Source organism: Myotis nattereri (genome assembly GCF_964212035.1).
Source record: "Myotis nattereri genome assembly, chromosome: 15".
NCBI lineage: Eukaryota > Metazoa > Chordata > Mammalia > Chiroptera > Vespertilionidae > Myotis > Myotis nattereri.
The window spans coordinates 31,962,075-31,983,211 of record NC_138090.1 but is presented as its reverse complement, the minus strand read 5'-3'; the positions used below and the strand labels follow the sequence as shown (position 1 = coordinate 31,983,211).

The 21,137-nt window shown below is 40.6% G+C and overlaps 1 protein-coding gene and 1 pseudogene across 7 annotated transcripts in view; one reads left to right on the top strand and one right to left on the bottom strand.

Moving 5' to 3' along the window:
* Positions 1–20,725, bottom strand: part of LSM14A (LSM14A mRNA processing body assembly factor) — a 151,293-nt gene extending 130,568 nt beyond the window's left edge. For 3 of the 6 annotated variants that reach the window (XM_081107876.1, XM_081107875.1, XM_081107874.1), the window contains exon 1: positions 20,444–20,717. In XM_081107876.1, the coding sequence (XP_080964002.1) occupies positions 20,444–20,564 (121 nt within the window). In that variant the 5' untranslated portion in view covers positions 20,565–20,717. Of the gene's footprint in view, positions 1–20,443 lie in introns of all 6 variants that reach the window. The other 3 variants (XM_081107879.1, XM_081107878.1, XM_081107877.1) reach the window with 2 other exon arrangements.
* Positions 11,273–12,076, top strand: LOC308531532 (elongation factor 1-beta-like; annotated as a pseudogene). The gene has a single exon. The product of its transcript is annotated as an elongation factor 1-beta-like (transcript).
* Positions 20,726–21,137: the final 412 nt, after the last annotated feature.

Here is a 21,137-nt window from a genome sequence, read left to right as displayed (position 1 = left end):
CTGTATAGAAGTTTCAAATAAGAAAAGTCTGAAAGATCATATATTATCCATTTAAAGAGCATCCTAGAGGAAGTAAACGCAACATAATGCAAAGTTTTGAACGTATGCATTTTTCTGCAGAATTGATCCAAAGCTAGACTGAAGATGAATGTTATTTCAGTTTAAATAATACCTCTTTTTAATCCTAAAAATTCTTTCTAGTACTTATGAGACTTCCAGGAAAGATGGTGGCATAGGTGTAGGTTTACAGAAGACTATCCTTCCTTTAGGCTAATAAAAAAAGTTAAAAGTATCCCAAGCCAGGAAATGATCTCAAACTCATACCATGCAATTTTGTTAAGTATCTTTCAGATGCTGAATGAGTTAGTCTGAACTGGAAGATGAATCCCAGAAACTGTATGTAGCATGTCCTTAGAAATTTTTACTGGTACCCACAAACTTGGTGGATGAGGATAGGGGCACAGATGTGGAAAAAAAGTTGAAATTCCCTTACCCTGGTTGCCAAACAGTACTGTATCAGGGCAGGATACAGTACTTCCTTTATCCAAAAGGAAGGCTAAAGAGTTAGAAAAAGCAGAACTACTAAGAAAATTACAACTAAATCAATCTTCCTCCTAACCTCAGGATCACCACCATTACCACCACCACCACCACACAATATATAATGTCCCAGCCCGCCAAAGTAATAGATTAGCTTATCCTGAAGCAGAGGAGGGGAAAAGTCAAAGCCCTTCCTCTACAAAATCATAGAGAAGCTCCAAAGCTTCCTAAGGACTAACGATAATCACATATTCAAAAGATAGATTAATTGCTTTATATTCTAAAAAAAAATCAACTTTATACCTTAAGAAACTAGAAAAAAACCAAAATAAATCCCAAATCCAGCAAAGTAAATAATACAGATAAGAGCCGAGATAAACAACAAAAAGAACAGAAAAATAATCAACAAAACTAAAAGTTGGTTTTCTGAAAAGATGAATAAAATATAGAAACCTTAGCTATAATGACCAAGGATAAAGTGAGAAGATGCAAATAACTAAAATCAGAAATGAGAACAAGGATACTACTACCAGTCTTATGGAAATTAAAAGGCTTATAAAATAATCATATGCCAAAACAAACTAGATAATCTAGATGAAACAGAAAAATTCCTAGTTACCAAAAGTGATTCAAGAAAAAAAGAAAAACAGAAAATCTCAACAGACCTACAAGAGATTGGACTAGTAATCGAAACCTCCAAAGAGCCAGAACCAGATGGTTTTACTGGTGAATTTTATCAAACATTAAAAAAAGAATTAAGATCAACCCTATTCAAACTCCTTCAAAAAACAAAACAAAACAAAAAAACCCACTTTTTAACACATTCTAGGAGGCCAGCATTACCCTGATACCAAAAGTCAGACAAAGAGACCATAAGAAAACTACAAGTCAATCTCTCTTTGATTGATTCTAAAAAAAGTTCTCAAAAAATTTAAAATTCTAAAAAAATTCTAAAAAAAAAATTCTAAACACAAAAATTCTAAAAAAACAAAAACAAAAAATACTAGCAAACTAATCCTCAGTACATTTAGAAAATTATATACCTTGATCAATTGGGATTTTATCCTAAGAATGCAATGGTGGTTTAACAAATTCAGTGTAATATACCACATTAATAGACTGAAAGGTAGAGTCCCACACAATCATCTTAACAGATGTAGAAAAAAAACATTTGACAAAATTTAACACGATTTCATGATAAGAACACTTAGTGAACTTGGAATAGAAGGGAACTTCTTTAACATGAAGGGCATACCAGTATATGAAAAACCCACAGCTAACATATTCAATGATAAAAGACGAAAGCTTTCCCCTAAGATCAGAAACAAGACAAGGATGCTCACTTTCCCCACTGCTATTCAGAAGTCTTAGCCAGCACAATCAGGCCTCGCAGCCATCGTGGCCAGCAGTGGCAGCAGCAGTGGGGTGATGGGGGTGGCGCCTTCCCCTGATCAGCCCGGTCACCTCCTGCAGAGGGAGGCCAGACTACGGCTTAGGCCCACTTCCCTGAGGGCTCCCGGACTGTGAGAGGGGGCAGGCCACCTGAAGGACAACCGCTGCCCAATGCACAAATTTTCATGCACCGGGCCTCTAGTATACAATGTACAATAACTATTCAGTGACATTTAGTATAGTTATAATGTCGTGTGACCACCACCTCTCAGTTTCAAATTTTTTTCATGGCCCTAGAGTATGCCTACTCATTAAGTAATCCCTCCCCATTACCTCCTACCCCCAGTAACCAGTAATCTGCTTTTCCTACCCTGGATAATTAAGGGAACATACAATGTGAGACATTTTGTGTCTGGCTTCTTTTACTTAGCATAATGCTTTGTAGTTTCATTCTAACTAACATGTATCAGCATTTCCTTTTTAAGACTGAACTAGAGGCCTGGTGCATGAATTCGTGCATGGGTGGTGTCCCGAGGGGGGAACCGGGACACGACTGGCCCTCTGGGCAGGCAGTGGGATGCCCTTGCCGGTCTGGGATCCGGATCTGTCCCACTGACGTTCATACTGGTTGTCAGGGGCCACCTGGCAACCGCTTTTATATTCTTTCTTCCTTGCAGAGCATCTAGGGAGGGGAAGTGGCCATGGTGTCCAAGGCCGACTTCCAGGAGGCCGGCGGTTCTGGTAGTCAGTGACTGGCCCATTCTCTGGAGATTGGGCCTGCAAGACTACTAAGGGAATGAGTGACTGCTGCCAGGCTGGTGGGCCACCGAGACGGGTCGGTCAGCTAAGTGGTGCTCCTGCTGTGGGAGTGCACTGATCACCAGGGGGCATCTCCTGTGTTGATTGTCTGTCCCCTGGTGGTCAGTGCGTGTCATAGCAACTAGTCATTCTGGTCGTTTGGTCACTTAGGCTTTTATATCCTACTAGAGGCCTGATGCATGAAATTCGTGCACAGGGTGTGTGTGTGTCCCTCAGCCCAGCCTGCACCCTCTCCAATCTGGGACCCCTAGGGATCGAGCCTAAACTGGTAGTCGGACATCCCTCTCACAATCCAGGACTGCTGGCTCCAAATCGCTCACCTGCCTGCCTGATTGCCTGTAACCACTTCTGCCTGCCAGCTTGATCACCCCCTAACCACACTCCTGCTAGCCTGCTCGACGCCTAACTGCTCCCTTGTCGGTCCAATTGCCCCTAACTGCCCTCCCCTGCCAGCCTGGTTGCCCCTAACTGCCTCCTCTGCAGGCCTGATTGCTCCCACCTGACCTCCCTTGCAGGCCTGGTCCCTCCCAACTACCCTCCCCTGCCGGCCATCTTGTGTCCACATGAGAGTGGCCATCTTTGACCACATAGGGGTGGCTATCTTATGTGTTGGAGTGATGGTCAATTTGCATATCACACTTTTATTAGATAGGATACTAGAAGCCCGATGCATGAAAATCATGCAAGAGTAGGCCTTTGTTTCCACGGCTGCTGGCACTGGCTTCTTTCCGGCACCTGGGACCCGGGCTTCCCTCGCAGCCCCGGCTTTGTCTGGAAGGTCATCCAGAAGGACGTGCAGCTAGAGAGAAGTGTTGTAGTGACCAATTTCCCCATACAGTATCTATATTATAAAATACCAAAGCTTTCTAAATTTAATGTTATAAACATATACATAATTAAGTATACTTAGTACCCCCAAGTGAAATCATTAATATTTTCCACAAGCCTTCATTTTTGACAAAAACTAAAAATTATAAATTAGACTCTGATAGCAATTGATAAAGAAGAAAAGCAAGTCTGTTGAAGACCAAAATGTGACAGCAATAAACAAGACTAAATTAGTTAAGAAATGCCCAAAAGTAAGGAAAATAAGGCTAAGTTCAAATAAAAAATTAGAATAAAATCTATGATGTAGTTTTAGTTAAAACTCCTCAAGTATCAGTTTTAAGAATTGGTCCAAACCCACTTATCCTAATCTAAGTTCCAACCAAGCTCATTATTCTCAATACACAGAGCAGGTTTTCTGTCCTCTACTGTAGCTCCTCCCCACATCCAACCCATACTAAATTTCAGCTTTCGACACTACTTTACTGCTTGTATTTGTCAGGGTTCTCCAGATAAACAGAACCAACATGATGTGCACACACACATATTTATTTTAAAGAACTGGCTGTGAAAACCCAAAATCTGCATCATAGGCTGGCAGGCTGGAGATCTAAGAAAGAGTTGCAGTTGGAGTCCAAAGGTGGTCTGCTGACAGAATTCTTTCTTACTCTGAGGAAATCAGTCTTTGTTCTAGTAAGACCTTCAACTGATTAGACAAGGCTCATCTCCATCATGGAGGGAAATTTGTTTCACTCAGAGTCTATAGACTTAAATATTAATCTCATCCAAAAGAACACTTTTACAGAAACATCCAGAATATTTGACCAAATATCTGGGCACTGTGGCCCAGCCAAATTGACACAAAATTTACCATCACATAACTCTACCAGTGATATTTCCACGTGGAAATAATATGAAATAATATGTTCTTCACGTTTCCTTGCAGTCTTCTGGGAAAGACCCTTATATTTCTTCCTTCCTTTCTTTTTTTTTTTACAACATACATATACTTCATTTACTTGATTGAAAGCATTCTTATGGTACACATGATGTTTTACATAGTTGATCTCTACTTTGTCCACACTGACTTCAGTGAGTTGTATTTGGGTTTCTATGCTCAAAACCCCACTCAATTGCTGCTGTGGCTGTTTGTTTGCTGTTTGCTTTCTTTTAGGACCAAGGTGGGTACTTTCACATAAAATCTTATTTTTAATTCCTTCTCTGGTGATTCTTTCCTGGGTTTTTAGCTTTGCATAATTATACCTACAATAGAACCAGCATCGTAAAGTCACCAAGATAAATCCTCCTACTCCAACACCACACAATCTTTTAATTCTAATATCTAATAAAAAATGTCCAAGGCCAGCTACAGCAAATCCTAACGAAGCATGTAATACCAAGTCTTGTGTACAGGAAATATTTTCGACATCTAAAATTCCTACGAACTTAAAGGGCTTCCCCTTCCCATGTTCACCAGGCTTCAGCAGGTGGCCACATGGATACGTTAGTGCCTCCAGCTCTACCCTGTCCCCACCAAGGGACACTGCTTGCGGAACCCCTATATTTTTCTTTTCACCCAGTCATCTCCCATAATTATAGATTTGAGACCTTGCTCCGTTAATTAGCTCCTCTCATTTGCAACTTTACTTGCTTCCTCCATGCAAGATTCTTCCCCCTGGATTACTAACACATGTAGATTTACCCAGACATTATCTTTTCCTCAACCATGAGAATTTCAGACTGAGTGTAAGATAATAATTACTAGTGATAATAAGAATTTAGGAGAGAGGCATGAAGAGAGAACCGTAAAACAAATTTTAAAAAAATTTAAAAATTTAGATGGTGACACAATAACAAAAGTAATAATACAAAAACACATTTAGAAGAATCTCTTTGAAATTGTAGATAAGAAAGATCTTGAAACATTCCTATAAATCATAGAATGGCAAAAGAAATAGATCTATATTCATTATTACCAATCTGAGAGAACACAATATCCTTAATACTGTCTTCATTTATCATACTGTCTTTTTCTATGAAGTATTAAGTTATTCCACTATGCATTTTCTGACCAAGGAAAATTTTCAGAAATAACCCTTCATGTGATCAACAGTTAATTTGCCATATACAAAGAATACAACGAAGGAAAAGATACTGAAACAATAAGAAAAGCTGATAAGCACACACAGAAAAGAGAAGATAAAATGAGAACATGGGTGCACCTAATACTTCCTAGCTAGGATAATCAGGGAATGCTTTGCAGGACTAATAATGTTCAAGCAAAATCCAAAAGGATAAACCTGATTCCCTCCTGATCCATTCCCAATTTGGTTGATAGAAACCACTATATTCACTACTGCCCAATTCCTCTCTGTTTCTTGTCCAATTATTAAAGAACTATATTTTTATTGATTCAGAGAGGAAGAGAGGGGGGAGAGAGATAGAAACATCAATGATGAGAGAAAATCATTTGATTGGCTGCCTCCTGCATGCCTCCTACTGGGGACCAAGTTTGCAACACGGGCATGTGCCCTGACCAGGAATCAAACTGTGACCTTCCAGTTCATAGGTTGATGCTCAACCACGGAGCAACACCAGCCAGGCTTGTCCAGTCCATTTTTAAAAGTCCTACCCATTCTCTAATTTCTCATGTATCTGTTCCTTCCTCTCGATTTTAACTAGTTTAGGCCTACATTTTCTCTTAAAAGATTCCAATTGAGCCTGGCTGGCATGGCTCAGTGGTTGAGCATTGACTTACGAACCAGGAGGTCACAGTTCGATTCCTGGTCAGGGCACATGCCCAGGTTGGGCACTTGATCCCCAGCTGGGGGCATGCAGGAAGCAGCTGATAAATGATTTTTTCTCATAATTTATATATATATAATCTCCCTTCTTCTCTGAAATCAATAAAAAAATGTTAAAAAAAAAAAAAAAGATTCCAACTGACCTCACTACTGTCAGCTTCCACCCTCACCCCCAATCAAATTTTACACTAATTTCCTAAAGCTGTATTCTGGAATGCCACTTTATTGGCTAAACTCTTTCAATGACTCCCTATAACACACCAAGAAAACTCAGACTTGTTAGCATGTCATTCAAATGACAAACTGAGTAAGATAAATTTATCAGAAGAAGCTAAATAAAAAGGGATTTGGGGGATAGGGGTTCCTAAATTGTTATCTGACACATTTTTCATCAGCACTTGAGCCTTCCAGATCTGTTCTTCTCTTTCCTTTGTGACTTCTATCATAATTTGTTGCATTGCTCACTTCTTCAACAGCCATGTAAAGAGTAGGGGAAGAGCATCCCAATTCAAAGGAACCTTATGATAGATGCAGTATCCTCAAGAACCTTGGTCTGTATTGCTCTTTTGTTTCCTAGCGCCTAGCATAGTGTCTAGCATGTAATCAGAGTTGGCACTCAGTAATTCTCCTGTATTAATAGCTTATCAAATAATAAGCATCAGGCAGATACCAGCTTTCCCTCTATTTCCCCCATTTGCTTCAGGCTATCTTTAGTGTGGTAGATTACCTGTGATCTTAATTGTGTCTAGGTTTCTCCAGAATCTCTCTTATGCTCTCCAGAGAGTACCAGAGCTCAAGAGGAGTAGCTATCCAATTATATAAAATGCAAGAGGGGATTGGAAATATCACCACTACTGAAACAAATTGAGTTAATCTTCCAGTTTTTAATTCCATCTTCACCCCTAATTACTTCAGTATTCTAGTTTCTATTAGCACCTGGTGATGCCAATTCCTGAGCCTTTTAGAAGTTTGGGTGGAAATCAAGTCACTTATTGGCTTTACCCACTGCCTCCTTATATTGCAGCTTTCTCAATTCTGCTAAGAAGTCATTTAAACTCATCCATTTGCTTTTCAGCCTCCAAAATTGTGTTGTCTCCTGTGAAAATTGACTCTGTCCTTTATGGGTTTATGCCTTTTAAAAAGAAGTCACTCTCATGAAGTTTTACTAGGATTTATCAACAGGAAGAAAAAGTATGTCCAATCTGTAATCTAAATTTAATCTTGAGTGAAACTGCTTTAAGTTGATCATTATTCCTTGTGGTTGTTTTTTTTATTGTAATCTCCCAAACTACAAAACCAAGAGACAGAGATATGAATACACGACATAAGAAGATAAATGCATTCAATAAAAATTAAAACACACACACACACACACACACACACACACACACACACACGGGGGGAGGGACAGAAATAAAACAGAAACTAATCTGAGAGTCAAAAAGAGAGAAACACAGATAGAGACAGGCAGACAATTTATTATGTTAAAGAGACCTAACTCTTCAGATTTACAAGATCCACAGAGAACCACTCAGGAAAAACACACACCAGTGTTGTAACACTTCTGAACTCCAAGAATAAAATCTCCAGAGAGTAAGTGACTGAGAATCACATTGGCATTAGCAACACTAGAATGTTAGAAGGCAATAAACCAATAACCTCAAAGTTCTATAGAAAAAAGATTCTGAATTTGGAATTAATATAGCTGACCAATCAATTAAGTAATCAAGAAAACTACAGGTTCACTAAGAAAATTTGCTACCCACACATTCCATGTTCTTTGTTTTTACAATGACAAAGATGCACTCAAGAAATATTGAGGGGAAAAGAGAATCAAGTAAAAGGACAACACTGTAAACAAGAAACAGGAACCTGTGGGTATCTATAAATATACTGGTAAGAGATAATGGACCAGAATAGAGCAGTAGAGGTGGTAAGAGGTCAAATTCTGGATATATTTTGAAAGTAGAGCTGATAGGATCAGAAACATATGAGGTATGAGAGGAACAAAGGACTTAAAGATGACTCAGAGGTTTTTGGTCTTACCAACTAAAAGAATAAGGTTGTCATTCAATTAGATGGAGAAACCTAATGGAGAAACAGGTTTGGGACATGTGGAGTAGATGCCCAGTAGACATTTCTCCAGGTGATGTTAATGAGGCAGTTTGATACATAGCAGGTTCTAGAATAACATCTTTTCATTTTAACATTGATGTTGTAGGAACTTAACGCTTGTTTATATCAATTAGCCTACAGTATAATTGGTTTCATTATACACTGTTTCACTTAAAGTCACAGAACCCACTGACAACCTTAAGTGAGGATTTACTGTACAAATTAGGAGTTATGAGAAGAGGTCCAGGTTAGAGATAATAGTAATGTATAGATAGTATTTGAAGCCATGAACTAGATGAGATCAAGGGAAGAATACAGATGATAAAATAAGTCAATAATTTTTCTAGTTTTCATTGACTTTAGAGAGAGGAAGGGATAAGGAAGAAGAGAGAAACATCCATTAGTTGCCTCCCACATGCACTCTGACCAAGGATCAAATCAGAAATCTTAGTATGTACCCTGACAGGGAATTGAACCAGTGACCTTTTTGGTGCATGGGATGATACCCAACCACCAAGTCATACTGGCCAGAGTGTAAGTAATTTTTTAAGAGAGGGAGAGAGAGAGAGAAAGAACCAACTAACCATGGAGCTCTCCAACATTTAGAGGTTTAAGAACTGAAGAATCAACAAAGGGACTGAGATGCAAACAGTTGAGGTCTGAGACAAAAATCAGAATGATGTCAAGTGAAGAAAGTGTTTCAAGCCCTAACCAGTTTGGCTCAGTGGATAGAGCATCGGCCTGTGGACTGAAGGGTCCCAGGTTCGATTCTGGTCAAGGGCATGTATCTTGGTTGTGGGCACATCCCCAGTAGGGAGCGTGCAGGAGGCAGCTGATGATGTTTCTCTCTCATCTATGTTTCTAACTCTCTATCCCTCTCCCTTCCTCTCTGTAAAAAAATCAATAAAATATATTAAGAAAAAGAAAAAGAAAGTGTTTCAAGGTGAAAAGACCAATTGTGCAGTATATTGCTGATCTGTCAAGTAGACTGAGGATTAGAAACAACTAATGGATTTAGCAACACAGAAGTCTTTGGTAACCTTGATAAAAACAGTTTCTTACTTGTGGGAATAAAAACCCTAAATAAAGTGGATTCAAAAAAATAATAAAAACAGGTGGTGCAGAAAACTTCAAGAAGTATTGGTATAAAGGATAAAACTAGAAGATGAAAAAGAGTAAATGCTGTTAAGAGTAGTAGTGTCTTATTGTTGCTGTTTTTAAATATGGGTGAAACAATAGCCTATCTATAAAAAGACAGAAAAAATCTGGTAGAGAAGGAAAAGCTGAATATATAGGAGAGTAGAAAATTGCTGGAATAGTGTTCTTGAATCATCAAGAGGGGATGACACCTACTGTACAAGTGAACGGTGGCCTTAAAGAGAAGAATAGTTTGTCTACATTGAGAGACAAGGTTGCCATTTTGGGCACAGATGCAGGTAACTGGTAGGTCGAGCTCATCAAAATTTGCATGTTTGCTCTTTTTCTCTTGTTAAAATAGGAAGCAAAGTTCACAGGCTGAAAGCAAAGATGGGGGAGGAGGTGTGAAGGTCTGAGGAAAACAGAAGAAACCTAATAGTCATGCAGAAAAATGGAATGAACTATGGAAATATAGTATGACTATGGGATTAGTGAATATATATTTAGAGTGAAACTGATAACATGTCTAGGTTGATTTAATTAACAATGAGATAGCTACTCTATTAAGTGCTACAATAAACTAGTTACTTTTGATGCTAGCTATTAATTTTCAGAATGACTCTGAAAGATGGGCATTATTATACTTATTTTAAAAAATAAAGAAGTTAGAGCTAAGGTTAAATACGTTGTCCAAGATCAAAGAGCTACCAAGTATTCAACTGGCCTTTTGGGTCACATTTTCCTCCAGAAACAAACACACACTCTACAAAATGAGAATAAGAACCTTGTGAATAAAATATTCTACAGATCACACTTTGCCCATTACAATTTTTTACTTCAATGACATCGTTTTAAAAATGGTTCATCAAAGTGTTACTTTAAAGCATCATAGAGAAAATAAAATGTAAATTATTCCTATAGAGAGCATTTTCTACATGGAGTAATACATTCAAGTTAAATCATCTGCACTACTGCTATTATGTCATGCACATAGCAAGATAAGATTTCTTTACTCTTTCTTCTACTACTTTATTTTTTTTCAGGCTTTATGCTGTTTTCTCTACTTCTGATTCATGGTTTATTTTACTCCACTCGAAAATACACAGTTAATTTTGGAACCTGACTTCAGACTCCCATAATTACCAAGTACTTCTATGGACTATACTGCAACAATAAACTGCTTCCAAGGCTCCAAGTTCTGGCAACCTGATTAAATAGGGCAAACCAAAAGAAATTACAGCTTGCAGTTTCACTAGATCTTTGACATTCTAGGTAGTGATTTTATGAACTGCTAATTTTAGGTCCCCAACTCCTGTGAGAATGCAAAAAATCAATACAGCACTTCACAGGTATTGCATCCATCATATCTTCCACTCTCTCACTGTAATTTATGACTAAGTAGCTAATTAACAATCAAGAAGTGGGTAAGCTATGCCAATAGGCAACACTTAGAAGATAATTATGGAAATACTCTATTACTAGTTTACCCTTTTTTATATTCCTCCATCAATCCCTTGATTTTAAGGACAAACCATTTTAAAAGCAGCTAGCTTAGCTTTTTTCCCCTCTTAGTGCTCGCTAGCGATAGCCGGTGTTCCACTTTCCTCTGCTGCCACCCAGCTCCTGAGTCAGCCAACGCCATGGGCTTTGGAAACCTCAAAAGCCCCTCCGGCCTCCAGGTGCTCAACAACTACCTGGCGGACAAGAGCTACATCAAGGGGTATGTGCCATCCCAAGCAGATGTGGCAGTGTTTGAAACAGTCTCTGGCCCACCACCTGCCACATCAAGTCTTACGAAAAGGAGAAAGCCAGCCTGCCCGGAGTGAAGAAAGCTTTGGGCAAGTATAACCCTGCTAATGTGGAAGACACCACAGGAAGTGGAGTTACCGACAGTAAAGATGACGACAACAGCATTGACCTCTTTGGATCTGATGAGGAGGAAAGCGAAGAAGCAAAGAGGCTAAGAGAACGCCTTGCACAGTATGAATCAAAGAAAGCCAAAAAATCTGCACTTGTTGCCAAGTCTTCCATCTTATTAGAAGTGAAACCTTGGGATGATGAGACAGATATGGCAAAATTAGAGGAGTGTGTCAGGAGCATTCAAGCAGATGGCTTGGTCTGGGGCTCTTCCAAACTGGTTCCAGTGGCATATGGAATTAAAAAGCTTCAAATACAGTGTGTAGTGGAAGACGAAAAAGTTGGACATGCTAGAGGGGCAGATCACTGCTTCTGAGGACTATCAGTATATGCAGTCCATGGACGCGGCTGCTTTCAACAAGATCTAAAATCCATCCTCAATTGGTGCCCTTAAATAAAAGCTTGAAAGATAAAAAAAGAAAAAAGAAAAAGAAAGAAAAGCAGCTAGCTTATATAATCACTAGGGGCCTGGTGCACGAACTCATACACTGTTGAGGTCCCTCAGCCTGGCCTGTGGGGATTGGCCGAAACTGGCTCTCCAACATCCCCCAAGGTGTCCTGGATTGCGAAGGCCCAGGCCAGGCCGAGGGACCCCAACGGTGCATGATCGGTGCATGATCGGTGCCGGGGAGGGACCGCAGGAGGGCTCCAGGGCATGTCTAGCCCATCTCACCCAATCCCAATCGGCCGGACCCCAGCAGCAAGCTAACCTACTGGTCAGAGAGTCTGCCCTCTGGTGGTTGGTGTGCGACTGGTTGAATGAATGGTCGGACACTTAGCATATTAGGCTTTTATTAGATAAGGATTCTTCTTCACAAAGTTTCTTTTCCTACTGCAGTGGCAATCTGGTTTTCATCTGAGTAGTGGATTATCCAGGTACAGCTAACTAAATATGTTAGATATAAATTTCATTCATCTTAGCCCATTTTATTTAAACAGTGTTAAAATTTATGTGTACTTCCTTGAATCTTGAAATTCCCATAATTAGAAATCTTTAGTAACTACGAATATCCTTTCATTTATTCTAATATTTGCCAAGAGCTTGCTATGTACCAGATACTAAAGCTAGAACAATGAATGAGACAAAAATCCTGATTTCATGGAGCTTCCCCTCTGGGGAGAATTTCTTGGTATCCAGCATCTAATATATGCTTGGGCATCATATTCATATATATAATTGGAAATATTCCACAAACTATTCATGTATGTCACAATTTTGCAAGTTCCTCAAATATCCTGAATTGATTCTTGAAAATTACAATTGAGCCAGGCCGGTGTGGCTCAGTGGTTGAGGTAACTGTTCAATTTCTGGTTGCGGCATATGACTGGGTTTCAGGCTCGATTCTCAGTGTGGGTGTAACAGGAGGTAGCTTATTGATGATTCTCTCTCAACACTGATGTTTCTCTCTCTCCCCCTCTTCCTTTCTCTCTGAAATCAATTTAAAAAATATTAAAAAAGAAATTACAATTGAGCTTGAGCCATAAGATTAAACTGTCTCCCCAATAATATAAATTTTCTCATAAGAGTATATCCTCTTGTACCCCAATTCTCCAAAATTGGTTACTTTTTTGGAAGGGGAGAGGGCAATGTATGTTAGGTGTTTTATTTTTAAAGAGAAATACAATTGTGAACAAGGAAAAGTATTATTTGAAGATATGCCTAAGAGATTTCTACAAGGTTAACCAACTAAATGCTAAATGGTTTACATTTACTCATTCATTAAAGAAACATTTGTTCATCCCAGGAGCTCATTCTATGGGGGAGGGAAGGTGAAGACTGATAATAGACATATACAAATAAGCAAGGAAGATTACACGTAGGTCATGATCAGTGCTAGGAATAAAATACACTCAGAGATATAACAAGGACAAACTACAATTCAGACATCAAAGTCTTTCTAGGTTGTCTTTAAAACTTCCTGACATTCATTTAGAAGATTCTGAGTATCAAAGCCTATCAAACTTACCTAATTTCATTTTTATAGAATTAAGAGCTAGTCTGTGAAATCTCTAGCAAAAAATAAAGGATATTATCCATTTAGCAATATGTTTGGGGTTAGGTTTTTTATTAGCTATAGTGTGACTTATCACCCATACTAAAATACTTATCACCCAAACTAAAACACTTTCAAGAGAGAAAATGGATGTTCTGCCTAGCCGGTGTGGTTCAGTGGATTGAGCATCATCCCATGCACCAAGAAGTCACTGGTTCAACTCCTGGTCAGGCCACATGCCCAGGTTGTGAGCTCAATCCCCAGTAGCGAGTGTGTAGGAGGCAGCTGATTGATGCTTCTCTCATTCTCAAAATCAATTTTAAAAAACATAATAAAAATATTTTTAAAAAAGGGATGCCCTAATATTTATATCAGACCACAGGCACAAACAAGGACTTTCCACCAGGGCAAACAGTCCATATGGTCACCCTAATCTAACATAACTAGCCCAAAATTTTAAGAGTATTTTATAGTTCCTGATGAATTTAAATTATAAGTAATATCTGAACTATAAAATACTCTTGAAATTTTGGGCTAGTTATGTTAGATGTGGTATATAATTAGGGGGACCATATAAACCAAGTGAATCCCTTACTAAATTTAAAGATTTAAATATCTCACACCATACACGTCAACTTCAGGTGCACTGTAGACCTAAATGTGAAAAGACAAAGCAAGACATTTTGAAGAGACCATCAAAGTATATCCATGATCTTGGAAGAGGGGAAAATTCCTGTAAAAAAACAAAGGAAGAAAGGGAGGGAGGGAAACACTGGCCATAAAGAAAAAGAATGATGAACATGTTTGTATCAAAATGAAGAAATTCTCTGTTCACCAAAAGAAACCATTAAGTAACAAAAATTATTTGCATCAGATACATCCAGTAAAAGATTCATATTCAAAAGACCCAACTCTGGAAAAATACATGAATTTCATAGAAAAATGGTCAAAAAATTTCAAAGGCATTTCATGAAAGATGAAATCCAAATGACCAAGATATGAAAAGGTATGCACCTCACTGTAATTAGGGAAATCAGGTATAACTACATACCCACCAGATTGACTAGAATTAAAATATCTGATCCTAAGTATTCCTTGTTGATGAGGGATGTGGAATAATTAGAACTCTCGTATACTAATAACTGAAACAAAAACTAGTAAAGAACTACTTTGGAAAACTACTTGGCATTACCTAATAAAGACAACATATTCCTCATGATCCTGTAATTCAAAGAATATAACCTCAAGAAAATTACATAAATGTGCATCAGTGCACTTAAACACAATGTTCATAAAGGCATTCATAGTAGCCAAAAAACCTGTAAACAATTTAAACATCAATCGCAGAATATCCAAAATAACTGCAGAATAGATAAACCCTGTGTTAGTTATGAAATACTATGTCACAACAAAACCCAAAATGAAAAACAGGGTGAGCAAAAGTAGGTTTACAGTTGTAAGCACATGAAACACAAGTTTACTTATTTTTATTTTTATTTTTTTAATAGTATACATTTTTTTTTTAAATATATTTTATTGAATTTTACAGAGAGGAAGGGAGAGGGATAGAGAGTTAGAAACATCGATCAGCTGCCTCCTGCACACCCCCTACTGGGGATGTGCCCACAACCAAGGTACATGCCCTTGACCGGAATCGAACCTGGGACCCTTGAGTCCGCAGGCCGACGCTCTATCCAGTGAGCCAAACCAGCTAGGGCTACATTTTTATTTATTTTATTTTATTTTTTTAAAATATATTTTATTGATTTTTTACAGAGAGGAAGGGAGAGAGATAGAGAGTTAGAAACATCGATGAGAGAGAAACATTGATCAGCTGCCTCCTGCACATCTCCTACTGGGGATATGCCCGCAACCCAGGTACATGCCCTTGACCGGAATCGAACCTGGGACCTTTCAGTCCGCAGGCCGACGCTCTATCCACTGAGCCAAACCGGTTTCGGCAAGTTTATTTATTTAAAAAAAAATTTTTTTTATTGATTTCAGAGAGGAAGGAAGAGGGAGTGATAGAAACATCAATGATGAAAGAGAATCATTGATTGGCTGCCTCCTGCACAACCCCTACTGGGCATCAAGCCGGCAACCTGGGCATATGCCCTTGACCAGAATCGAACCTGGGACTCTTCAGTCCACAGGCCGACACTCTATCCACTGAGCCAAACAAGCTAAGGCCACAAGTTTATTCCTGTACTTATTTTTTATTCTTGTACTAGAGGCCTGGTGTATGAATTCGTGCACCAGTGGGATCCCTCAGCCTGGCCTATGGGATTAGGCTGAAATGGCTTTCCGACATCCCGAGGGGTCCCAGATTGCAAGAGGGCGCAGGCCAGGAACCTCACAGGTGCATGATTGGGGCTGGGAAGGGATGCGGGAGGTTGGCCAGCCAGGGAGAGGCCACAGGAGGGCTTCAGGACATGTCCAGCCCATCTCGCTCAGCCGGACCCCAGCAGCAAGCTAACCTACCGGTCAGAGCGTCTGCCCCCTGGTGGTCAGTGCACATCACAAGTGGTTGAGTGGCCTCAGCATTTCATTAGCATATTACGCTTTGATTGGTTGAATGGATGACTGGACACTTAGCATATTAGGCTTTTATTATATAGGATTATATATTTTTCCTTAACAACTGTAAACCTACTTTTACAACCCCTTTATATACAAGATGATTCCATGTATGTAAGGTTAAAAAATGGTCAAAACTAAACTCTATTATTTAGGGATGTAAACTCAGATGAAACTATAAATGTCAGAATAACATTTACATCTAGCTTAAGAGGGTGGTAGTCATGATGGGAAGATGCAGGGTGTGGAAGTCTTCTCAGATGTTGACAATGTCTGTTTTGCCCTGGGTGGTATTTACAAGGTTCTCTGTTTAAAAATACTGCCTAGTTGGGACCTGCGTACAGGATGTTAGATCATGTTCCTAGAAGGACACTTGAAGGAAATCTATGGAATGGCTACCACATTGCAACTGGCAGTGGTGACAACACCTGCAAAGTATGGGATCTATGACAGCAGCACTGCATCTAAACCATCCCTGCTCATCAGAACTTAGTGACTGGTGTCAAGTTTGAGCCTATCCATGGGAATTTCTTGCTCACTGGTGCCTATGAAAACACAGCCAAGATCTGGACCCATCCAAGCTGGTTCCCACTGAATACTTTGGCTAGCCATGAAGGCAATGTGATAGGTCTAATTTCTTCTACGGGCAGCTTATAGCCACTTGCTCATATGACAGGACCTTCAAACTCTGGATGGCTGAATAGGCACGGCCATAGAAAACGGACTCAAACCTCAAGCTCTCCCTTAAGAGCCATTTTGTTCTATCATGTTTGCTGCCAATTACCATGTATAGACCCTCAGTAGATTGGATTCTATGTCAGCCCCTACTTCAAGCAGGCAGCCCAGTTCCTGAGTGCTGGTGAACCCCTTTCATGCTTGAATTTTAATATCATCTTCAAGCCCTGCCAGTAACTATGTAGACAATTGTTTTTATTAATCTTTTGTTTGAACACCCTGTTCACACCCTGAGTCCTCACAGCACTCAGGACTGTGGCTAGTTCCATTTTTAATTCTTGAAACTTGGCTTTCTATTACATGGTACATGCTTCAGGACTACATGTGACCCAGGGAGCAAGGTGACTGGACTGCAGTCTGGGAGCCCTCGAATAAAGAGGCACATCTCACCACATACTGGTTAAACAATGCCTGACAAAGCGAGAACCTTTCCTCTGCCCTGAGAATGGGAGGTGAAGAGATAGACCCACAGTGATGCTCAGAGTTATGAATACTCTTCCTGTTGACTTCACTTGGAATGGTACCTGCATTAGGGAGCTTCAGGAAGCTCAGTCTTGTTGGAAAATGTCTTCCATTTTTCTTTGAAGTTTGGCATCTTTGTGTTACCCCAAAGCTAGACCATTATATCAAGATTCAATTAAATTTTTAGAAAGCTCAAAAAGCAAACAAACAAACAAAAAACTTCCCAGCCTATTTGGTTCAGTGGCTGAGCGTCCACCTATGAACCAGGAGGTCACGGTTTGAATCCTGGTCAGGGCACATGCCAGGTTGCGGGCTCAATCCCCAGTGTGCAGCATGCAGGAGGCAGCCAGCCAATGATTCTCTCTCATCATTGATGTTTCTATTTCTCTCCTCTCTGAAATCAGTAAAATGTATTTTAAATTTTTTTTTCTACGTATCATTTCAACATGTGTGGTTATATTTCCAAGTAGGAAAAGGAAAATACTATCCTCAGAGGGGATAAAAACAAAATTAACATCCTAAAGAAAATTTTAAGAATGTTACTCAAAGAGATTAACTCAATCTTCAGTTTAAAAAAGTAATTGGGATCTCTAATTCCAAATGCATACTGTATCCTAAACTCTACAAATAAACTTTGGACTTTAATGTTAGAATGCCATTCTTCATTCAAATTTTGAAAAAGGTGGAATTTCAGATATCAAATGACTCAAGAAGTCATACAAATCCTATAATTTTAATATCAAACACCCCACTTCTAATTTTGAAACTTGAAATAAGTGTCCAATGTTGACTGGGCAGTTACGTAGCAATTTAATTCCAGTTTTTGCAAACAATTAAATTCCCAAACATATTAAATACTCATACTGATTTTTTTAAAAGCATACATTATATATATAAGGATTAAATAGCAAAGTCATATAAATTAAATGATTAAAAGTGTTTTTATTGCCGAAACCGGTTTGGCTCAGTGGATAGAGTGTCGGCTTGCGGACTGAAAGGTCCCAGGTTCGATTCCGGTCAAGGGCATGTACCTGGGCTACGGGCACATCCCCAGTAGGAGATGTGCAGGAGGCAGCTGATCGATGTTTCTCTCTCATCGATGTTTCTAACTCTCTATCTCTCTCCCTTCCTCTCTGTAAAAAATCAATAAAATATATTTTTTTAAAAAAAGCGTTTTTATTGTACTTATACCACATTTCTCAAGTCATGATACAAGGAACAAATTATGTTTGGCATATGAATTTAACTATAACAGATTAATAAAATGTTTATTGACTTTAGAAGCTGTTGAAAAATGTGGGCCATTAACAAAATATAGACTTTTTAGATTCTTGTATATAAGAGTATATTCATAGATTTTTAAAAAGCTGGAGTTAATACATTAGAAATCTTAAAAATGTATAGATCTTTTCTTTGAGAAGAGTAAAGGTGGCACAGTCAACTAAGTCACTAAACTAACAAGATACCTTAAAATCCAGATTAGGTAAAACAGTGGTTTTTAAAAAGTTATTGAACCACTTTATTAAGGACTACTGTTTGCACCAAGAACATTAGAGAGCCTATTTCATAATTTCATAAAGTCATTAAAACTAAAACAGCTAAATATCATCTGGGGGGGGGGGGGGATGAAAAGAACAGAAAAGGAAACAAAATAAGACTCCTTACCCAGGTATAAAATTTGCCCCAATACCAGTGCTATTAAAAGGGATCTACCAGGGCATCCAAACATGTCATTAAATATTTGTTTGATATTATGAAGTTACCTCCTACCAGTTAAAGATTCAATTTTTTAAAAACAGATTTAGAAATTTTCTTCCTATCCCTGGACCTCCCCTACCAAGCTTCTTATTCCCTAAGTCTACCAGATGTGCTGTGTAAATTACCTTAGTTCAGCGGTTCTCAACCTGTGGGTCGCGACCCCATTGGGGGTCGAACGACCCTTTCACGGGGTCGCCTAAGACCATGGGAAAACACATATATAATTAAATATTGTTTTTGTGATTAATCACTATGCTTTAATTATGTTCAATTTGTAACAATGAAAATACATCCTGCATATCAGATATTTACATGACGATTCCTAACAGTAGCAAAATTACAGTCATGAAGTAGCATCGAAAATAATTTTATGGTTGGGGGTCACCACAACAGGAGGAACTGTATTAAAGGGTCGCGGCATTAGGAAGGTTGAGAACCACTGCCTTAGTTAATTAGTGCTTCCCTCTCATAAGTATGCCAAACTGGTGAGATTTCTTTCATGATGAAGAGCTAAAACGTTTATTTTCTTCTGGTTTCCTGGCGGAAAGAAGGCTCAGAGCACGCGAAACGGAAACAAAACCCACACACACTGTGGCTCTGCTCAATACTATAGGTAGGGCACCTCCTTCAACACCAAAGCTCCGGTCCCAGCCGGCCTCCGCCGGGGGGGTCAGCGCCCACGGACCACGCACAGCCGCCTTCGGAACACCGGGCCTGGGTCAAGCCTGAAGCCCGCTCCGCACAGGCTTTCCGAAACAAGGTCAATGCGAGTGCAGCAAGCACTTTCAAAGAGGTGGTTGCACAACAGGCTTAGGGAAGGATTCCGGTTTAACAGGTAAATACTACATGGGAGACAGGAGGGATGTGAGCTGCTCGAGACTGTCGGCATCACAGCACAAACCCAAAGTTTCAGCACATCACCTACAGTTCACCCGAGGGATATCGCAACAAATCGAAATTGAGAACGTGAGAAAATGGTGCTGCAGAATTAAGAAATCAGCACTAAATTCACGCAAGGCGGAAAAATTCTTTACTACTCGGGCTTTTGTTTCGTGGAGACGACAGACCCCCGAATTTCAGAGTTGGAAGACACGTCTCTCCGCGTTCTCCTGCCCGTTCTGGGGCTTCAGGGCCGCCCGCCCGCCCGCCCCGCTCTGGGTCGCGTAGTTCCCGGATGGAAGGCACGGACCTCGGCAGTGGAAGCCAGGGAGTCCTGGGGGAGGCCGCGGCCGGACCCGCCACGCCAGGGCCGGGGAACGGCCTCCCGGAGGGCGGCGGAGAGAGCAGGGATGGAGCGAGGGGGCCGCAAACCGAAAGCAGAGCGCAGCCCAGATTGGGCGCAAGGCCCGACACCCCGCCCCGAAGTACCTTTGGCGAGAGCTACGGTGGAGTTCTCGGTGTCGATGGTGTAGAGGATGCCCTCGTAGCGGATCTCCGCCTTGGAGATAAGGCTGATCTTGCTGCCGATGTACGGGGTGCCCCCACTCATGGCGCCGCCGCCGCTCTAGGCCGCTGGCAGAGAGGCAGATCCCACGCCGCGGTCGCCGCTCTGCACGCCCGCTCGCTCCGTCGGTGCCTACAGCAGCTGCCTCAGACCCAACATGGCGGCGCCGGCTCCGCTACCCTCCCCCAGCCTTCCGCCCTCAAGCCGCGGCGCGGCGGCGGCGGCGGCAGTAGCGGCGGCGGCGCGGGGCATGCTGGGCCAGTGAGGCCGGGCTCTCGCGAGACTCGGCTGGCTGCGTGAGGCTCGGCAGTTCTCCGCGGAATCTGTAGTCCCGGTAGCACCCCTTGACCTGGTCTAGTGGGATCCTGTCTGGGCCGCCTGAGAGGAGTTTGAGGGGAGGCGAAGTGCTTCCTGGCGCCGAGGCACCGTGGGTGCGCGGCCCTGTTGACCTCAGGTGTGGCCGTCACTGTTTCCATACCGGTTGTATCTTGTCTTTGCCAAGGCTGATCCCTCGGCCTGAAAGTGGCCCACCCGCCTCCCTACTCCTGACGATCCCATTTAAGACCCAGTCCTTTCCCCGTGGAGGCAACTGGGTCCCCAGTAGAGGTCTCATGGCCC